The 21,044-nt window shown below is 40.3% G+C and overlaps 2 protein-coding genes across 7 annotated transcripts in view; one reads left to right on the forward strand and one right to left on the reverse strand.

The window, feature by feature from the left end:
- The first annotated feature begins 12,164 nt into the window (after positions 1–12,164).
- Positions 12,165–16,856, forward strand: LOC128694690 (protein scylla-like). Its single transcript, XM_070095747.1, has 5 exons — positions 12,165–12,523; positions 14,352–14,500; positions 14,846–14,985; positions 15,297–15,446; positions 16,090–16,856. Exons 1-5 carry the CDS (start codon positions 12,466–12,468, stop codon positions 16,166–16,168), a joined length of 576 nt encoding a protein of 191 aa, XP_069951848.1. The 5' UTR covers positions 12,165–12,465; the 3' UTR covers positions 16,169–16,856.
- A 1,469-nt stretch (positions 16,857–18,325) lies between these two features.
- Positions 18,326–21,044, reverse strand: part of LOC128694685 (HORMA domain-containing protein 2-like) — a 68,139-nt gene continuing 65,420 nt past the window's right edge. For 4 of the 6 annotated variants that reach the window (XM_070095743.1, XM_070095744.1, XM_070095741.1 and 1 more), the window contains one exon: positions 18,327–18,789. In XM_070095743.1, the coding sequence (XP_069951844.1) occupies positions 18,730–18,789 (60 nt within the window). In that variant the 3' untranslated portion in view covers positions 18,327–18,729. Of the gene's footprint in view, positions 18,790–21,044 lie in introns of all 6 variants that reach the window. The other 2 variants (XM_070095745.1, XM_070095746.1) reach the window with 1 other exon arrangement.

Genomic DNA, 21,044 nt, shown 5'->3' on the forward strand with positions numbered 1-21,044 from the left:
CATCGGGTGGACCAGTTAGCCGCCAGCGGAAAGCTTCCGTCAAATGAACCAAAAGTTCCTCTGAGAGAGACATGGTGTACCCGCGTAATGAGACATTTTCTCCTGACACCACCATCAACAAACCAGCTTAAGAAAAGGTGCAGTAGTTTTAACAGAAATGCGAAACCTTGCGGAGAGGAATGTGCTGGCCAATATTCCTTGTTGTATTTCTTAGGAAACACTGATTCAACCAAAAAGTCCAAAATATGAGATGATGCAGCAAAGATGTAAATAACAAAAATCTTATTAATTAAAACAAGTTTCACTGGTAAAAATCCCAAATCAAAGATTTTCTTACCTGGAGTTTACCTGGAGAGAGTTCCGGGGGTCAACGCCCCCGCGGCCCGGTCTGTGACCAGGCCTCCTGGTGGATCAGAGCCTGATCAACCAGGCTGTTACTGCTGGCTGCACGCAAACCAACATACGAGCCACAGCCCGGCTGGTCAGGTACCGACTTTAGGTGCTTGTCCAGTGCCAGCTTGAAGGCTGCCAGGGGTCTGTTGGTAATCCCCCTTATGTATGCTGGGAGGCAGTTGAACAAGTCTCGGGCCCCTGACACTTATTGTATGGTCTCTTAACGTGCTAGTGACGCCTCTGCTTTTCATTGGGGGGATGTTGCATCGTCTGCCAAGTCTTTTGCTTTCGTAGTGAGTGATTTTCGTGTGCAAGTTCGGTACTAGTCCCTCTAGGATTTTCCAGGTGTATATAATCATGTATCTCTCCCTCCTGCGTTCCAGGGAATACAGGTTCAGGAACCTCAAGCGCTCCCAGTAATTGAGGTGTTTTATCTCCGTTATGCGCGCCGTGAAGGTTCTCTGTACATTTTCTAGGTCAGCAATTTCACTTGCGATGAATGGTGTGAAAAACCGACAAGTTGAAGATTGAGACACTTATGCAGCAACTTGTCGGTTTTTCAAACCATTCATCACTGAATAAAGATTCCCATATGCTGCATAAGTGTCTCAATCTTCAATTTCACTTGCCTTGAAAGGTGCTGTTAGTGTGCAGCAATATTCCAGCCTAGATAGAACAAGTGACCTGAAGAGTGTCATCATGGGCTTGGCCTCCCTAGTTTTGAAGGTTCTCATTATCCATCCTGTCATTTTTCTAGCAGATGCGATCGATACAATGTTATGGTCCTTGAAGGTGAGATCCTCCGACATGATCACTCCCAGGTCTTTGATGTTGGTGTTTCGCTCTATTTTGTGGCCAGAATTTGTTTTGTACTCTGATGAAGATTTAATTTCCTACTCTGATGAAGATTTAATTTCCTCGTGTTTACCATATCTGAGTAATTGAAATTTCTCATCGTTGAACTTCATATTGCTTTCTGCAGCCCACTGAAAGATTTGGTTGATGTCCGCCTGGAGCCTTGCAGTGTCTGCAATGGAAGACACTGCCATGCAGATTCGGGTGTCATCTGCAAAGGAAGACACGGTGCTGTGGCTGACATCCTTGTCTATGTCAGATATGAGGATGAGGAACAAGATGGGAGCAAGTACTGTGCCTTGTGGAACAGAGCTTTTCACCGTAGCTGCCTCGGACTTTACTCTGTTGACTACTACTCTTTGTGTTCTGTTTGTGAGGAAATTATAGATCCATCGACCAACTTTTCCTGTTATTCTATACTGGGGCAAAGTACAATATTTAAAGGAAAATCACTAATTCTCTCATATTGGTGTGAATATTATGTAGAGAATTCGGAGTTTGGAGAATAGGAGAAAGTGTGGAGTAATCAAATTATCCAGAGGGCTGAGAAGGGGTTGCTGAAGTGGTTTGGTCATTTAAAGATGGAGTAAAATGAGGGCATATAAATACCGGGTGGAGGGAAGGAGTAATAGGGATCTTCCTGGGAAAGGTTGGAGGGAGTAGAAGAGGTTTTGAGTGCTAGGGGCTTGGACATCCAACAGGCTTGTTTGAGCAGGTTAGACAGGAGTTAAGGCAAGTGGTTTTATGATTTGACGTGTTGTGGGAGTGTGAGCAAGATAACATTTATGAAGGGATTCAGGGAAACTAGTTAGCTGGACCTGAGTCTTGGAGGTGGGAAGTACAATGCCTGTGCTCTGAACGAAGGGGAAGGGGGGAAGAATATTGCAGTTTGGAGTCATCTGAACCGTAATATCAGGGTACTTCTGGCAAGATAGTGATTGACAGTAAAAGTGTTTTCTTCTTGTCGAGCCACTTTACTTCGGCTCCCTTCCCTTCGCGCTTTTGTGACTAGTTAATGGCCCAAGTCGGACAGAAATGTCTCCAATGTGCGGGTTATTTGTGTATTATTCCAGTCACAGTATTGTGCCTTTGCAGTGCGAAGGGAAGGGAGCCAGAATATATACGGGAGGGGGGGGGCGGAACTAGAGTAGTGTAACGAGTAGAGAGAATAGTATTAAAGTAGTAGGAGTAGTAGTGGTGGAAGTGGTAGAGATGGCAATAAAAACGTAGTGGCAGTGAGAAAAAGAGTAAGTTGGAGACTTAGGGAAGAGATAGTAACAGTAGTAGAAGTAATAGTGGAGGTAGCAGAGAAGCACTGCGGGAGAGCTAATACCCACGACGGTAGAGGCAAAATTCCATAGGACAGAACCCACCTAGGCAGAAGACAGGAAAGGCAAACAAAATATAGGAAAGAAGAAGAGATAAAGATCAGGTGAAGTCACGTGTTCTGAAGTTTGGAACATTTAACAATGTATTGAGAAAGGATGGCATCTACAGAGACGAAGCCACGACTAAGATTCATATTGAGAAGGTCGTGTATAAGGGACGCTTCAGCAACACGTCTGTGAAGACTAGAAGTGATCTGTATCACGACAGAAAAGAGTATTATTAGTGTCGGCCACATCATCCAACCTATAAGATGCTAAGTCTTGACGCTGAGTCCCTCTTCACTAATGTCCCTCTTGATGATGATCTCAATTTTCTTAAGAGTGAAGGCCAATGTAGGGCTACCTCATCTCCCTATACCTACTGATGTCTTTCTTGATCTTATTCGTCTTTGTGTGGACTCCAATTCTTTTTTTCCTTTCAAGGTAAATTTTTCCCAACCCTTTGGCGTTGCTATGGGCTCTCCTCTATCCCCTGTTCTTACTAACCTTTATTTGGAATACGTATTTCGAAACTGTGCTGCCTCCTACTATTGGGGTGCGTCTTTCTCTTTGTCTTCGCTATATTTTCTCTTTGGCCACATGACTCTTAATCTCTTCCAACCTTTTCTCGATGCACTTAACAATCTTGCTCCTTCCATCAGCTTCAAAGCTGAATTGTAATGTAACTCTGCTTCCTTTCCTAGATGTACATGTCCATCGCTCGGCGACAGGCTTTTCTTCTTCCGATTATCGCAAGCCAGTGCACAATGGCATGTACATTCACTACTTTTCATACCATGCTCCCTCTGTCAAGAAAAGTGTTATTATTTCTCTTTCTGCATTTCTTGACTCAAATTTCCACCCTTCGCAATTCGTATTCTCGCTTTGGCTACCATTCCAATTTTATAAACTGCCTACTCACGTGCTAAATGGACTTTCTTCTCTCCTAAACTCTTTACTCTTGTGAAATCTCTTGGTCTTTGCCTTCCCTATATTTCCAGTCTCCCTAATTTTAACCAACACCCTTCGTTCCTTAGACCTCAACCTTACTTTCGCCTAACTAGTACCCTTTGTAGCAATAAATTCGTACCTCTCTTCCTGTTACTTCAGTGCTGTATGACCTTAGTAGGTTTAGCGCTTATTTTTTTTATTATAATAATAATCCTCCTGTTAATGATGCTTTCCGAATTTACTCCAGTTCCTGTTCCTCTTGTCCTCTCCAATACTTTGGAGAAACTCGCCGCTCTCTTTCTGAGACGTAAATACAATAGAAGTGTTAGCCCTGCCGACACTAATATTTTTGTCATGTTAGAGAACACGGTCATCCTATATACTGGTCCTCTGCCAGAAGTGTCTACAATTATTCTAGCTTTCCAGACACCGTCTTGCTGAAGCATCCCTTATATACAACTTTCTCAATATGAATCTAGCTCTGGCTTTGTCTCTGTAGATGCCTTCCTTTCTCATTACATTGTCAAATGCTCCTAACTTCAGAACACTCGTGACTTCGCCTGATCTTTATCTCCTCCTCATCTTTCCTATATTTTGTTTGCCTTTCCTGTCTTCTGCCTAGTTGGGTTCTGTCCTATGGAATTTTGTCCCACCGAGATTTGGTCCTACCCTCGTGGACATAAGCTCTCCCGCAGTGCTCCTCTATTACCTCCACAATTACTTACTTCTACTATTATTACTATCTCTTTGCTAAGTCTCCAACCTGTTCCCCTTTTTCTCACTACCATTATCTTTTTATTGCCACCTCTACCAAAGTTGCACTATTTTTTTCTACTTCGAATACTGCTATTACTACCATTTCCACCACTACTATTACCGCTTTAATAGGACCACTAGTGGAGGCCAGGACTACAAGGGGGGGCCAGGACTACAAGGGGGGGCCAGGACTACTAAGGGAGGCTAGGACCACTATTGGAGGCCAGGACTACTAAAGGATACTATTCCCTCCTCTCGTTACACTACTCCCGTCCCCTTTCACTCTCGTATATATTTCAGTCTCTACTACCTACATTCGTCATTACACACTACCGAAAAAAATATTTATCCTGATATACGTCGAAAAGAGACGCAGTAAGTTTATGCGTAATGTGTTGCTGTATGACCATTACGCAGCTCAGTGGCGTTAAAGGAATATAGAACACTGGCTATCCTCCCGGTGAACTGTGATTGGAATCCTCAAAAAGTATTTCACATTTGTCTGGTTAGATCTAGTGTCAGCTCTGCTGGGTCTGCTTTATTTGTTTGTAAGAAGCAGCTAGCTCACTTTCCCAGGTGTATGATCTCACTGTAAGTATGCAAATAGTGACCCTCAAGAGGTGCAGCTTCCATAACATATTCACTCAGTTTACTTTTTTCCTGCTTTAAAGATTATAGTAACATTGATGTTAGTGTATAGATGGATTAGGGCCTTTCTGACTTTACAATTGATAACCCTTAAATCCAACGAACTAGGATAAGGAAAGACTTTTCTGAGATATAACGAAGATCTGGTCATAAAACTAAAAAAAAAAATATATACATGGGCAGGGCTGTATTTTGTGAAGGGATTCGGGGAAACCGGTTAGTCGGACTTGAGTCCTGGAGGTGGAAAGCACAACGCCTGCAATTTAGAGGAGAGGTTTGGGATATTGGCTGTTTGGAGGGATATCTAAACTGTCGTATCTGGGCACCTCTGCAAAGACAGTGATTATGTATGAATGATGGTGAAAGTGTTGAACGATGATGCAAGTTTTTTTTTTCCTTTCTTTTTGGGTCACCCTGCCTCGGGTGACACATTTGTATGCGAGGGTCGCCACTGTTGAGTTATCTTAGTTTAAGTTATCATAATTTATCACCACCATATCAAAAACAATATACTCAGATCACAACATAATTGAGGTTCAGACATGTATGCGTGGAGCCCCAGACCGACATAATGAGATAAGTCACGCGGGAGCATTCACCAAATTCAACTTCAATAACAAAAACATAAAGTGGGACCAAGTAAACCAAGTCCTAACCGATATAAGCTGGGAAGATATACTAAGCAACACAGACCCCAACTTATGCCTAGAACAGATTAACTTGGTGGCACTCGATGTATGCACAAGGCTTATTCCTCTAAGAAAAAGGAGGAGTAGATGTAAAATAGAAAGAGACAGGCGCTCCCTTTACAGACGACGGAAAAGAATAACAGAGCGGTTAAAAGAGGTCAATATATCTGAAATGCGTAGGGAGACACTGGTCAGAGAAATAGCAAGCATCGAAGTTAAGCTAAAGGAATCTTATAGGAGTCAGGAATCGCGGGAAGAACTAAAAGCCATAAATGAAATCGAAAGAAACCCAAAGTATTTCTTCTCCTATGCCAAATCAAAGTCGAGAACAACGTCCAGTATTGGGCCCCTACTTAAACAAGATGGATCCTACACAGATGACAACAAGGAAATGAGTGAGCTACTCAAGTCCCAATATGACTCAGTTTTTAGCAAGCCGCTAACCAGACTGAGAGTCGAAGATCAAAATGAATTTTTTTATGAGAGAGCCACAGAATTTGGTTAACACAAGCCTATCCGATGTTATCCTGACGACAAATGACTTCGATCAGGCGACAAATGACATGCCCATGCACTCTGCCCCAGGGCCAGACTCATGGAACTCTGTGTTCATCAAGAACTGCAAGAAGCCCCTATCACGAGCCTTTTCCATCCTATGGAGAGGGAGCATGGACACGGGGGTCGTCCCACAGTTACTAAAAACAACAGACATAGCCCCACTCCACAAAGGGGGCAGTAAAGCAACAGCGAAGAACTACAGACCGATAGCACTAACATCCCATATCATAAAAATCTTTGAAAGGGTCCTAAGAAGCAAGATCACCACCCATCTAGAAACCCATCAGTTACACAACCCAGGGCAACATGGGTTTAGAACAGGTCGCTCCTGTCTGTCTCAACTATTGGATCACTATGACAAGGTCCTAGATGCACTAGAAGACAAAAAGAATGCAGATGTAATATATACAGACTTTGCAAAAGCCTTCGACAAGTGTGAGCATGGCGTAATAGCGCACAAAATGCGTGCTAAAGGAATAACAGGAAAAGTCGGTCGATGGATCTATAATTTCCTCACTAACAGAACACAGAGAGTAGTCGTCAACAGAGTAAAGTCCGAGGCAGCTACGGTGAAAAGCTCTGTTCCACAAGGCACAGTACTCGCTCCCATCTTGTTCCTCATCCTCATATCCGACATAGACAAGGATGTCAGCCACAGCACCGTGTCTTCCTTTGCAGATGACACCCGAATCTGCATGACAGTGTCCTCCATTGCAGACACTGCAAGGCTCCAGGCAGACATCAACCAAATCTTTCAGTGGGCTGCAGAAAACAATATGAAGTTCAACGATGAGAAATTTCAATTACTCAGATATGGTAAACACGAGGAAATTAAATCTTCATCAGAGTACAAAACAAATTCTGGCCACAAAATAGAGCGAAACACCAACGTCAAAGACCTGGGAGTGATCATGTCGGAGGATCTCACCTTCAAGGACCATAACATTGTATCAATCGCATCTGCTAGAAAAATGACAGGATGGATAATGAGAACCTTCAAAACTAGGGAGGCCAAGCCCATGATGACACTCTTCAGGTCACTTGTTCTATCTAGGCTGGAATATTGCTGCACACTAACAGCACCTTTCAAGGCAGGTGAAATTGCTGACCTAGAAAATGTACAGAGAACCTTCACGCCCCGCATAACGGAGATAAAACACCTCAATTACTGGGAGCGCTTGAGGTTCCTGAACCTGTATTCCCTGGAACGCAGGCGGGAGAGATACATGATTATATACACCTGGAAAATCCTAGAGGGACTAGTACCGAACTTGCACACGAAAATCACTCACTACGAAAGCAAAAGACTTGGCAGACGATGCAACATCCCCCCAATGAAAAGCAGGGGTGTCACTAGCACGTTAAGAGACCATACAATAAGTGTCAGGGGCCCGAGACTGTTCAACTGCCTCCCAGCATACATAAGGGGGATTACCAACAGACCCCTGGCAGTCTTCAAGCTGGCACTGGACAAGCACCTAAAGTCGGTTCCTGACCAGCCAGGCTGTGGCTCGTACGTTGGTTTGCGTGCAGCCAGCAGTAACAGCCTGGTTGATCAGGCTATGATCCACCAGGAGGCCTGGTCACAGACCGGGCCGCGGGGGCGTTGATCCCCGGAACTCTCTCCAGGTAAACTCCAGGTAAACTGTCTTCCCGTAACAATTATCTGCTTAATGCAAATATTGCAAAAATTTATTACTGTGGTAAAACATTTAAATATAAGTTGATGAAAGTTTATTTATAATAATCCCTAGAACACAATATATCTACAAAATTATTCCCAGAATCAAGATGTTAGCATCCACGTATTATATATAAAAAATACAGTAATTAGTTATGTGCCTTTGTACTATTTTTATTGCACTCCAGAAGATGAATAAGAGGTGTCTACAGCTAATAGGATGGATATGAGTTGACTACAGGATGGGTAAGAGTGACTACGTACACAGGATGGGTGTGTAGAGCTTAATTAAAGAATCAAACTAATACATTAAAATATTCATACCTGTAAATGTCTGAACATTTATAAGAGTTTCGCTGTTCATTACAGCAGCGCTAAAAACTACATAGCAGAGAGTCACCAAGGCTGAAGAACTGTCACACTTTGTGTTACATGCATATTCCCACACTTGCCCACTCATTACTTGACAATTTTCAATACTAAATGATATCATCCATTGATCACTGACTCCATAAATTCAAATCATCCTGCAGTCCTAAGGGAATTCACATTGTAATTGTATTCATGAAGAGTGCTAATCCCGTGTGCGTCATTCATCGGCACATGATCAAGATGGACTGACATCATTGGTAAAGATTCAGGATTATTATTATTCATGGAGGAACTCAAACTCTGTAGGGATTGTAAAACGTCTGGACCACAGGGAGTAATTAGGTTTGATCCAAGAACGGAGAGGGATAACTACAATTCCTTGCATCAAGAGCCTTTCACTAACATAAAGGCACTACTCGTGCCTTTAACTTGGAACTTTTAGAGAGGGTAATAGACAGTAAACATGTCATTCCCACACAAATTCTTTACAATTAGGGTGGTTAAAAGGCAGGATAGGTTGAATAAGGAAGTGATGGAGGCAAATTTAATACGGATATGGTTTTGGCACAAGATGCCAAAACCATATCCACATTGTTGGTAGTGGTAAAAAGATTACTGAGGCAGATAGAGCCATAGGCTGTGACCTAATATTCATTTAGCCGAGCACATTACTAGTAATGGAGATCGAAGTAGTTCAGGTGAGGTCAGGAGCTAACTCAACCCCACTCAAACAATTTGGCAAGTACAAATTAGCGAGCACAGGGCCAAACACTCAATACAAGGACACCACACACATCCCTCTTATTGACGCCACTAACACTAGGTAACCCACACCAAGTCTAGCAGTTCTGTCTACTAAACACTTTTATTGACGCCACTAACACTAGGTAACCCACACCAAGTCTAGCAGTTCTGTCTACTAAACACTTTTATTGACGCCACTAACACTAGGTAACCCACACCAAGTCTAGCAGCTCTGTCTACTCATCACTCTTACTGATACCACTAACACTATGTGAATAAAATGCACCAAGATGAGAAATATAATATCACACTACGAGTCATGCAGTAGACCTACTGTTTTAATATTAGCAACCAACAATAGTATTTACACTTCATTTCAATAAGTTATTTATAATCTCCTGTTAATTGGAGCTACAAAAAATGTTCGTATATCCGTACCCCGGACGAAGCACTTATTACAATTCATCGCAGCCTTCAGAAATACTAGTCATGCACTCCCCGAGTGGCTTAGATCTACTGCGTCGTTCATGTGCGTTTACATTTATTACACGCAAGTCTTGTGACTATGCAGGTGAAGCGTCCAAGGATGTTAAGAATTATCTAATGGTATGTCTTGAAATCACAGGAGCACTTACTCTATAATTCAGCTAATTTAGATGTAAAGGGAGAATTCTAGTTGCGATAATTACAATTCAAACAATTTATAAGAATATTACATAAATAGGCATGGGACAATGAGGGCATATGTTACATAATAATAATTTTACAAAGCCCATATTACGTTCAACGTTTTAAAATTTTAATGCGAGCTTTTAATCCCAAATTTGAAATGGGAAGCACATTTGGTATGAAAAGAACGGCAGCAATAACTTCAGGTACAGTTGACACTCAGGAGGAAACAAATATCGATTTGATAATGCTGAAATTAAAGTTTGTGAAGCAAATTAACAACTGACAAGACAAGAAACAACACAGCGCCCGCAACCTTCAGTGGGGGACTGACGCAGTACACAGAAGACATCAGAAATTAATTCGACTTGCTAAAGGTAAATTTATATTATTATTTATTATTAAGGGGAGTGCTAAACTCGTAGGGGTCATGCAGTGCCTGGAGAATATAAGGAAATCTGGCTTGATTAAAGGGAAGGGTAGCTCCATTTCTTGGATGAAAATTTTTTAACGCCCTCTAGGAACCTCCCTCCCACCTTGGAAGGATAAACAGTCGAGAGTCATAAGAGACGCGAGTTGCCGATATGATGTAGAAGACCCCAGGGCCATGGCCAAAAACAAGCGCCAGACGGGTTTTTTTATCTTGTATTTTTTGTTTTATATGAGGGCAGCTGGATGAACCACCTCGGGAACTGGACGCCTGTGACAGGATGACGTTGGGAACCAGGCACCCGCCTGTGATATAACCGCGGGAACTAGGCACCGCTAAGATACACGACGACCTGGGGAACCAGGCACCCGCCTGTGATACGACCGCGGAAACCAGGCGCCCGCCTGTGACATGATGGACGACCTCGGGAATCAGGCGCCCGTCTGAGATATGGCCTCGGGAACCAGGCGCCCGCACATCTGCTGGTATGGTATCCTCAGAATTAATTGGTCTAGTTAGTAACACTGCTTCTTTGGACTGAAGAATGGAAGGCAATCAACTGTGATCAGAACAAAAGGAAGAAGCTTCAATCCCTTGGATCACAGCCCTTCACCAATAAGGGTTCGTGATCATTCAGTGAAATGAGTGAGAGAACTGGGAAAAACACCAGGAGCAATACGCATTCGGTTATGACTCCTGGATCTACAGGCAACCTCCGGTAGTACTTTTTTTTTCCATCAGAACGATCTAATCCCACCAGGTAGTGTGGCAATGACCACATCACCGCAATTAACAGAATTTTAAGCGAAATCCACACAGATTACTTTCCTATTCCTCCGAAAGTAAATTTTTGTTAAATATTTGTCATTTAAGCCAAAGGAGATGCTGAAATCTTCAGGAAACAGCCAGGGAAGAAGCCTTCTTCCAGGAAAGGCCCAGTATCTACTTGAACGAAAGTTAGTTTAATGTTTATTATGCACCCCATACCCATCCTGTGGGCGGTAGTCAGAGGTACATAATGGCATAGTACCGACAAATAGGAAGACAAAGACACAAGTTGCGGAAAGAACGTACCTTTTATACCTTACAATAAAGTTCACACACATATATGTTACTATGTATAATGTGTAATTGTACCTAAATAAACTTACCCCCCATTCACAAAGTACCCCCACCCCCCAAAAAAAGGCCCTCGAGTCCAGCAGTAACAAGACCATAAGATTGAGTTTTCGCTAAAGCTTGCTTTATTAAGTCTAAAAAACAATAAACAGCCGATTTTTTCAGATATGTCAATCCATCCTGGTGTCACGAAAGGTCAACATATAGACACATAGGAGTAACTATTAAGTGTCCAGAGCCATGACTGTACTGATCTAGGATGCCCAACCCTGGAGTTGATAATGGTACCTACCGAGACTTAGTCCTTCCTCCCTTCATGAGACTGTCTAGTTGGTACTCTGTCCAGTGCAACCTATTATATATCCCGCTTTGAGTTGTGTCTAATACCAGAATACCTCATTCTGTGCAATTGTTCACTCAGGTTTATATTATCACTACCCGCAATATGAATGGAAAATCATAAGCAGTGCAAGGAGAGTGATATTAGTTATGACAAATTTTAAGTTAATATAAATTTTTGTTTTGTATATGGTTCATGAACTTCAACGCCATTCTGGCTGAATATTGATATGGAGGAGTCAAAAATCAGGTTTATAGCAGTTTATCAACTTATTATTTGCATTACTACGTGATGTGATGAGAATTAAAAAATTCCACATACTATACAGGTGCCGCTACTAGAGTTGCCTAGTCTTTTACTATCAAATATATTCCAACAAGTGTATTATACATAACGCAAAGTATATATTGCTGAATATTCTTGTGTGGTGGGGTCTTTGCAGCTACTTATTAGTGGAAAAACAATAGGAGAGAGAATTAGTAGCAGAGAAGCGATTAGATTGTGCATGGTAGCTGCACTCGAGTACATGCGTAGTGGACAAATCAGGAGAGACAATCTGAAGGCGGGGTCACTACGTCACACACACACCCACTATATATATCTCAGAGTCTGCCGTTGCAAATCACATCAGTTTGCAACACAGCAAGATATAGTTCAGCGAATTTCAAGGTGACTCTTCTTACAGCTATCAATCTGAAGCTTTGAGCCTGACCACAAGTCTTACGCTCTCTTTTAGAACTTGCTATCACTTACGCTCTTTTGGGAGCTTCCTACCAAACTCAAGCTCTTTCAGAGCTTGCTATTAGTCCCACGGTATATGAATAGCACTTGTACTCCGTCTCTACCAGTACATCACTTTTTTTTAAGCATTGAAACCAAGTGTTCACAGGAAGATGATTAGAGTGGTGAGAGAGAACACTTACAAGACACATATGCCTCGTCTAAGCTCAGGTAAGCCGACATCTTTCCGCTATGCTGTATGACCCATGTATGTTTAGCGCTTAGTTATGATTATAATAAAACAATTCACTACACCACACGTTAATGCACACTTTTTCTCTTTAATAGTTAACATTTGGCTCAGTGACATTGTAAACAGCACAAGTAGAAACTTTTTTGCACTTTATATGAAATGCCTCTGAGTAAAATACTCGAGAAATATTTTGAGTGACCTTTAGTTTAGCGATCAATGATTTTATTTCGATTTTTGACCTGGATTGTTAGTATCCCAGGAAAGTGTCTGGCTTCATTCCATTCAAATTCAAATTTTATTTTCAAAGCATCTTACACTTAACCACTGTATTTCCTTGTACTTCTATGTATCATGTTCAAATTAATAAATAAATAAAAAGAAACAATAAGCTGTTAAAACTTTAGGATTTCATTAGTATATTAAGCGAACAATAGCGTTAGGCCTAAAAAAAATGTATATACAATACACACATTAGTTACCATCAAATATTTTCATCCTCAGCCTATAGTGAGTGGTGAAATATTTATTGCCGGAAGTCTGAATAAATGAAGAATGGGTATAACTGAAAACTACTGCATTAGCGAAACACTGTAAAGCGGTGCCCGCCTGTATATACCTATGTACTGAGTTAGACAAAAAAAATTGAACACCTTGCTCTATAACATTTTCTATTTTCAGTATAGAGTTGGTTCTCCATTTGCAGCTAAAACGGCACCAATTCTGAGCCATTCCTAAAACAAAACAAACAAACAAACCCTCAAGCAAAACCTGTTCTAACTCTTTCAAAGACGATGCGTGGAGGAAATCAGTCACTGACTTTGTTCCAATTGACCCCACAGATGTTCGACAAAATTTAGATTTGACGATTGTGGGGGATGGGGGGCAATCCAAGTGTTCGACTTTACTTTCGTGCTCTTCATGCCAGTTCTGGACTAGTGGTGTGAATTGGTGCATTATTGTCTTGGAAGAAAGTGCAAAAAGAGACCTGTAACATATTTAAACTGATTATTCAATCATTTGACAGTTCAACAGTTCAATTAGCAGGTGTTCATGTTTTGTCCAACCCTTGTATGGATGGATGGAGCAAAATATGATAAATCTTAGTGGAGGGGTAGGGGTCATCCTAGGAAAATATGGAGAGGGGGTAAAAGAGGTTTTGTGTGCAAGGCTTGGACATACAACAGGCATGTGAGCACGTTCGACAGGAGTGAATGGAAATGAATGGTTTTTGGGACTTAATGAGCTGTTGGAGTGTGAGGAGGGTAATATTTTGTGAAGGGATTCAGGGAAACCAGTTAGCCAGACTTGAGTCCTGGAGGTGGAAAGCACAATGCCTGCACTTTAAAGGAGGGGTTTGGGATATTTGCTGGCAGTCTTCAAGCTGGCACTGGACAAGCACCTAAAGTCGGTACCTGACCAGCCGGGCTGTGGCTCGTACGTTGGTTTGCGTGCAGCCAGCAGTAACAGCCTGGTTGATCAGGCTCTGATCCACCAGGAGGCCTGGTCACAGACAGGGCCGCGGGGGCGTTGACCCCCGGAACTCACTCCAGGTAAACATCTGAACTGTCTTATCTGAGTGCCTCTGCAAAGACAGTGATTTATGTGTGAATGATGGTGAAAGTGTTTCTTTTTTAGGTCACCCTGCCTCAGTGGAAGATGACCGATGTGTTGAGAAAAATAAGTAGAGAACATTCCAGCATGTAATGCATATATTGTAAGATACAGTAACTACATAGGAATCATGTACTCATTTATGTTAAAAGCCTTCCATTATCTAGGAATAACTGAGAAAATAAAATGTTTCAGAATTCTACGACTATGAGGCTATAGAGGATGAAGCAGCAGCAGCGTTACTAGCTAGACACATCATGGGTCTGGTGCATCGTGCACGCAAAAACAAGCTACTTAACCTCACCCATGTCCACCAGAAGCCTATACCTACACATAACACCCAGGTAATTATCTCTACCATCACCTTGTATTTATTAAACTTGTCTAAAAATAAGTCACATTAACCTGACTGGAGCAATTCAAAACTGTACAATTTGGTGATGAAAACTGGACAATATGCATCCATCCTGGGCCATCATCATGTGAATAATATTCAGACTGGATTAAAATGTCAACTTTTCATTTTCAATTTGTGGGTTATAAATTTGCATAAAACATGTCATAATTTTCTGCAGTATTACACAAGACTTTTTTCCTGGATACAAGGATGTTAAACCTTGTACAATATACTACTTAATGCAAGGAATGTTTTTAGCAGAGTATGTGATGTAACTCGATGGTATGTACAGGTTGGGTCTGGATCACAATGGATAAGCAAGATGTTGCAAACAGCCAAGACCAGAGTTCCAGTGTTCCTACCACAAGATTTCCTACCTCGTATGGTCAGAGACATAGTCAGGATGGTCGAGGGGGAACGTAATGGAATCAGGTGAGTAATAAAAAGTAATCAGCTTTGATCCAAGGAAGAAAAAGTAACTCAAATTCCTTGAATTAAGTCCTTCACTAGCATCAAAGCACAGTTCTAGTCTGCTGAAAAAAACTCAGTGCGAGGCTGAAATATACATCACTCGCCTTTGTGCAACTTTACTATTGCCAATGGCAATATCAAGATTTTCCATATCGTGTTACAATATTCTTCGTACATTATGTTTATACAACTCATTACCATTCTCGGAATTTAAAGCTAAGATTAACATATCTATGTAACAACTATTCTAACTACCAGTATTCATATTCTAGGGGTTGTTCCTTATGTGTGGAGGTGTGGGATGGTGGAAGAAGAGTTGTGATAGGAAAAATAGTGTGTGACCCTAAGGTAACCTCTACCTATACACTGTATGTGAGGCTAGTTCGGGCACCACCACCACAACCCCAGCAATCTACTCTCAGGTAAGTAACTTAAAAAAATCAAAACTGAAATTAAAACATTAAGACTTGGTTCAGTGATGTAAATTTTTGACAGTGTCTACAGTTTCTGTATTTATCAGAGTACTGTATGATGAAATTAACATCAAGCTTTTTCAAACTAATGGACATTTCTGTATCTGTGTGCTACTTAATCTAGATCTGAATTATGGTACTTTTGAACATAGATCAGAACCAATTTCAAATTGTTTTTAAAATTTTGCAAATTACATATACTGTACAGTATACAGAAATAAGGGTTATTAGCTGAACTTTAAAACCCTTTTCTCTCACACTATTGTTTTGAAGTATAGTGCCTACACTAAAAAAGGAGGGGTTTGGGATTCTTGCTGTTTGGAGTGACATCTGAACTGTCATATCGTATCTGCATGCTTCTATAAAGACAGTGATTATGTGTGTATGATGGTGAAAGTTTCTTGTTTTTGGGTCACCCTGCCTCGGTGGAAGATGGCCAGCATGTTATAAAAAAAAAAAAAATACACAACGTGATAAAGAATATTTCATCCACATCTTGATTGTGTTTTATAAATTTTCAAAGTTACTATATACATATAAAACAGGATTATTTTTTAAGGGCACACTGTAAATAAAATTATTTATCTTCCAGGTTCTTGAGTAGCAACAATAATGAAGCAATCTACATCAGTCCAGGCTACCAACTAGAGAAAAGACGCCATAAGATATAATACATGATGACCATCAGTTTGATTCACTGTACCTGCCATCAACACATTGACAATCATATACGTATACGTGTACTATTACATTTTTAAAATATTCCATTCTCACGACTGTGACTAACTGAAGGTACTCTAGTTGCACTGATTAAACTGAACAACTGTTCAATCTTTGTGCAGTGTAATTCAAGAAATTTTCAACTTTGAAGACATCTTTAAGGCCCTAGTTAACCTCAGGGGATTAATAATCCAAGAAAATTCAATATTAGTACAGATTAGTGCTGCTACTTCACACTATTAGACTGGACAGTGTACCTGTTTACTTACCAGTGTTGGTTGTTCCTAATACCTCTGAAGTGTAAATTTTATTATTTATGTGGTGTCTAACTGTTATCACATTCATCTTCCTTGTTAGTTTAATACATGTATATTTATTTATTATGCACCTCACACCCACCCTGTTGGTGGTAGTCAGTCAAAAGATTACAGGGGTAAGTAATGGGTCCAAGGATTGGGCCACAAAGTTTTGATAACTGAACAAGTTACAGTGGTAATGAACTATTTACTTGCATATTCATAAATCATTTATCAGCCATGTACTCATAGTTACATAATCAATCATTAAATTACTGTATATGTATTTAATATATGTATTATGTAAAACCAGAAATGAATCATCATAATATATTTTTGTAAGAATTTTCTAAATAAAAATTATGTAATTTAAACGTACCATTTATCATTTGTCCAAACCTTTACTGCAGTTATACTGGGGGGAGGGGCTATGATTGGTGCTTATTGCAGTATTATTGTTATATTCACAAGAAGAGCACTAAACATAGGGGTCGTCTGGGGAAAATTGGAGGCAATCATGTTCGATGTATGCAATGGGAGGTCAGATCCAATTTTTTTTCCTCAAGCCTCTCACTAGTAACGAACATCCCTTCAAGGGTTGACTTCTGGTTGACAGGTGACTTGCAGTCATCTTTTAGGCAAAGAGTAGCAATTTATAAATCATTTTATGACTTCACATTTTAATTGATGATGTCACAGAGAAGTAACTCATTTTTTTTTTCTTAATTACATGTATCATTCAGTCATCTGAACACATTCACTTCTTCGATACTCCCCTCCAATGTGATATCCTTTTTTTTTTTTTGCCAAACTCGTTCGATACCCTCATCACCTTACTCTTATCTACATTCACTTTCAACTTTCTTCCATTACACACCTTATCATTTTTACATTATTTTGTCCCCCTTCTTTTTATATAAAAGAACTATACATGTTCTTTGCCAGTCCCTAGGTACCTTCCCCTCTTTCATACATTTATTGAACAAAGGTACCAACTACTACAAAATTATATCCCCACCTGCTTTTAACATTTCTGTCATGATCCTATTACTAGCTGCTTTACCCCCTTTCATTCTACCCAATGTCTCGTGCACCTTCCCCACACTCACGTCTGGCTCTTCTTCACTTCTAAAACAAGTTATACTCCTTGCCCAATGCATGAAATTATTGCTTCCCTCTCTTCATCAACATTTAACAGTTTCTCAAAATATTCCTGCTATCTTCCAAATACCTCCAACTTCTCATCTACTAACTCCCCTATTCAGTTTTTAACTGTTAAATCCATTTGTTCCCTAGGCTCTCTTCACCTATTTATCTCACTCTAAAATTTTTTTCTTATTCTCAGCAAAATTTGTTGACAGCACCTCACCCACTCTATGATAATGAATAATTAATAAGTGTGCCAACAAAATGATGTACTTCAGTACAGAATGTAGCAACATTACATTTATATTACAAATAGCCCCTAAATATTTACTATAATTGCCAATACTAAAGTTCAAACATGATTGAAGACTTAGGGCACAAAAATAAATCATCCTGCGTAGTAATGCTTGTTTGATACTGTATTAACATGAAATGATGCCTATGTAGTATTAGAGGAGTTATATGCTTCAGCCTTGTGGGTAATGAGACAGAGGGAAACATGCACAGAATGAAGGACCTAAGTGCAAAATTGGATGATTCGAGTACATTTTTCACTAGCAATTTGGTAGTATCTTTTGGGCATGCAAATATTGAATTATGTTTGTATCATTCTATCAAAACTATAACTTGATCATTGTAGCTGCTGTGTAACCTACTTGGAAATAAAGATTTTTATTTTTTGATTAAGTTTATTGTAAATAAGCCATCTTAAACATTTCATTACAGAAATTTTATGAAGTTTACAGATATTCACACACTAGCACAAAAACACCCATCATAACAGGAAGGAACAAATAAAGAAAAAAAAAAGGGATGACAAGCCATTAACAACTTTTCTCAGCACAAGATTCAGAGGTGTACACATGAAGTCAGAGGTGGTGCACAAATAAGGTCAGAAGTAGCACAATCTGGAAAAATTTTCATTCTGCTACTGTACATGACCTTTGAATTAATGCTGCTTCTAAACATCTTGTAATAGCTTAATCTAGTTCCTTAGCTATGACTGCTGCTCTTTTAATCCATGACCTATTTCATTAGAGTATTGAATGTCAGGTGAACTATCCTTTAATTTAGAAAGGTTTTTCCTTAATCATGAGATCTCTAATGAGTTGCAGTGATGGCGAATACATCTGCAAAATATAATTCAAATGTTTAATTTTTTTTTTTAACACGCCAGCTGTCTCCCATCGAAGCAGGGTGACCCAAAAAAAGAAACACTTTCACCATCATTCACACACAATCACTGTCTTTGCAAAGGTGTCCAGACATGACAGTTTAGATGTCACTCCAAACAACCAATATCCCAATCCCCTCCTTTAATATATTATATGGGAAGTAAAATGCCTGCACTCTAGAGTGGTTGGGATATTTGCTGTTTGGAGGGACATCTGAACTATCATATCTACATGCCTCTGGCAAGATAGTGATAGTATGAATGATGGTAAAAATGTTTCTTTTTTGGGCCACCCTGCCTCATTGGGAAACAGCCAATGTGCTAAAAAAAAATATACGTATATATATAACTTCTTTTTCTTTTTACCAGGCTATACGGGAAATGGGGTTATGTACTAACCCATCGCTCCTGGCATTTTAGTTGACTTTTACAACACGCATGGGTTACAGAGGAAAGATTAAAGGAGGGGTTTAGGATATTGGCAGTTTGGAGGGACGTCTAAACTGTTGTATCTGAGCACCTCTGCAAGACAGTGATTATGTATGAGTGATGGTGAAAGTGTTGAATAATGAAAGTTTTTTCTATCTTTTTGAGTTTTTGTTTCTTTTTGGGTCACCCTGCCTCAGTGAGAACTGGCTGATGTGTTGAAAACAAAAAATATTATATATAACTATTCACAGGCACTTTCCTCTCAACCTAATATTCTCCAATTATAATATCCTTTAAGTTTTATTTGAGGAATACAAGGAACAGCCACACTACTGTTATATTACTATGTTCCCAGTAGATTAAAGCAGGTACAGCCTTTGTGATTTGGATACTACAGTCAGATGTTCTTCCAAACTGCGAACATCTCCACCTATCTTATTACACTACAAAACATGATGACTTAAATAATTTCGGTAGCTACAAAGTAATATTTGGATGATAAGTCTTGTGTGAGCAAGGAAATCCCTGAATCCAAAACATACAAAAATGAAGGACAGTGACCAAGTTATAAAAACAGCAAATTAAGTGAGGGCATGTAAGTGCATGAACACCTACTGTATTTAAGAACAGACAGATAGAAAATCTGTGACTTTTTAAGAGTACTAAATAAAAAACAGAACAAAACAGCCATGGTTAATTTTAATTTTGCATGAAAACATATAAGTAACAATCAATAAGAATAGATATCCACTCTTATATGGGTGTGAAGCTTGGGTGGTAAATGCAGCAGTGAGGAGACAGTTGGAGGCAGTGAACATGTCCTGTCTAAGGGCAATGTGTGGTGTAAATATTTTTTTTTTTTTTCACACTGGCCGATTCCCACCAAGGCAGGGTGCCCCGAAAAAGAAAAACTTTCACCATCATTCACTCCATCACTGTCTTGCCAGAAGGGTGCTTTACACTACAGTTTTTAAACTGCAACATTAACACCCCTCCTTCAGAGTGCAGGCACTGTACTTCCCATCTCCAGGACTCAAGTCCGGCCTGCCAGTTTCCCTGAACCCCTTCATATATGTTACTTTGCTCACACTCCAACAGCACGTCAAGTATTAAAAACCATTTGTCTCCATTCACTCCTATCAAACACGCTCACGCATGCCTGCTGGAAGTCCAAGCCCCTCACACACAAAACCTCCTTTACCCCCTCTCTCCAACCTTTCCTAGGCCGACCCCTACCCCGCCTTCCTTCCACTACAGACTGATACACTCTTGAAGTCATTCTGTTTCGCTCCATTCTCTCTACATGTCCGAACCATCTCAACAACCCTTCCTCAGCCCTCTGGACAACAGTTTTGGTAATCCCGCACCTCCTCCTAACTTCCAAACTACGAATTCTCTGCATTATATTCACACCACACATTGCCCTCAGACATGACATCTCCACTGCTTCCAGCCTTCTCCTCGCTGCAACATTCATCACCCATGCTTCACACCCATATAAGAGCGTTGGTAAAACTATACTCTCATACATTCCCCTCTTTGCCTCCAAGGACAAAGTTCTTTGTCTCCACAGACTCCTAAGTGCACCACTCACTCTTTTCCCCTCATCAATTCTATGATTCACCTCATCTTTCATAGACCCATCCGCTGACACGTCCACTCCCAAATATCTGAATACATTCACCTCCTCCATACTCTCTCCCTCCAATCTGATATTCAATCTTTCATCACCTAATCTTTTTGTTATCCTCATAACCTTACTCTTTCCTGTATTCACCTTTA

Source organism: Cherax quadricarinatus, chromosome 51 (genome assembly GCF_038502225.1).
Source record: "Cherax quadricarinatus isolate ZL_2023a chromosome 51, ASM3850222v1, whole genome shotgun sequence".
Classification (NCBI taxonomy): Eukaryota; Metazoa; Arthropoda; class Malacostraca; order Decapoda; family Parastacidae; genus Cherax; species Cherax quadricarinatus.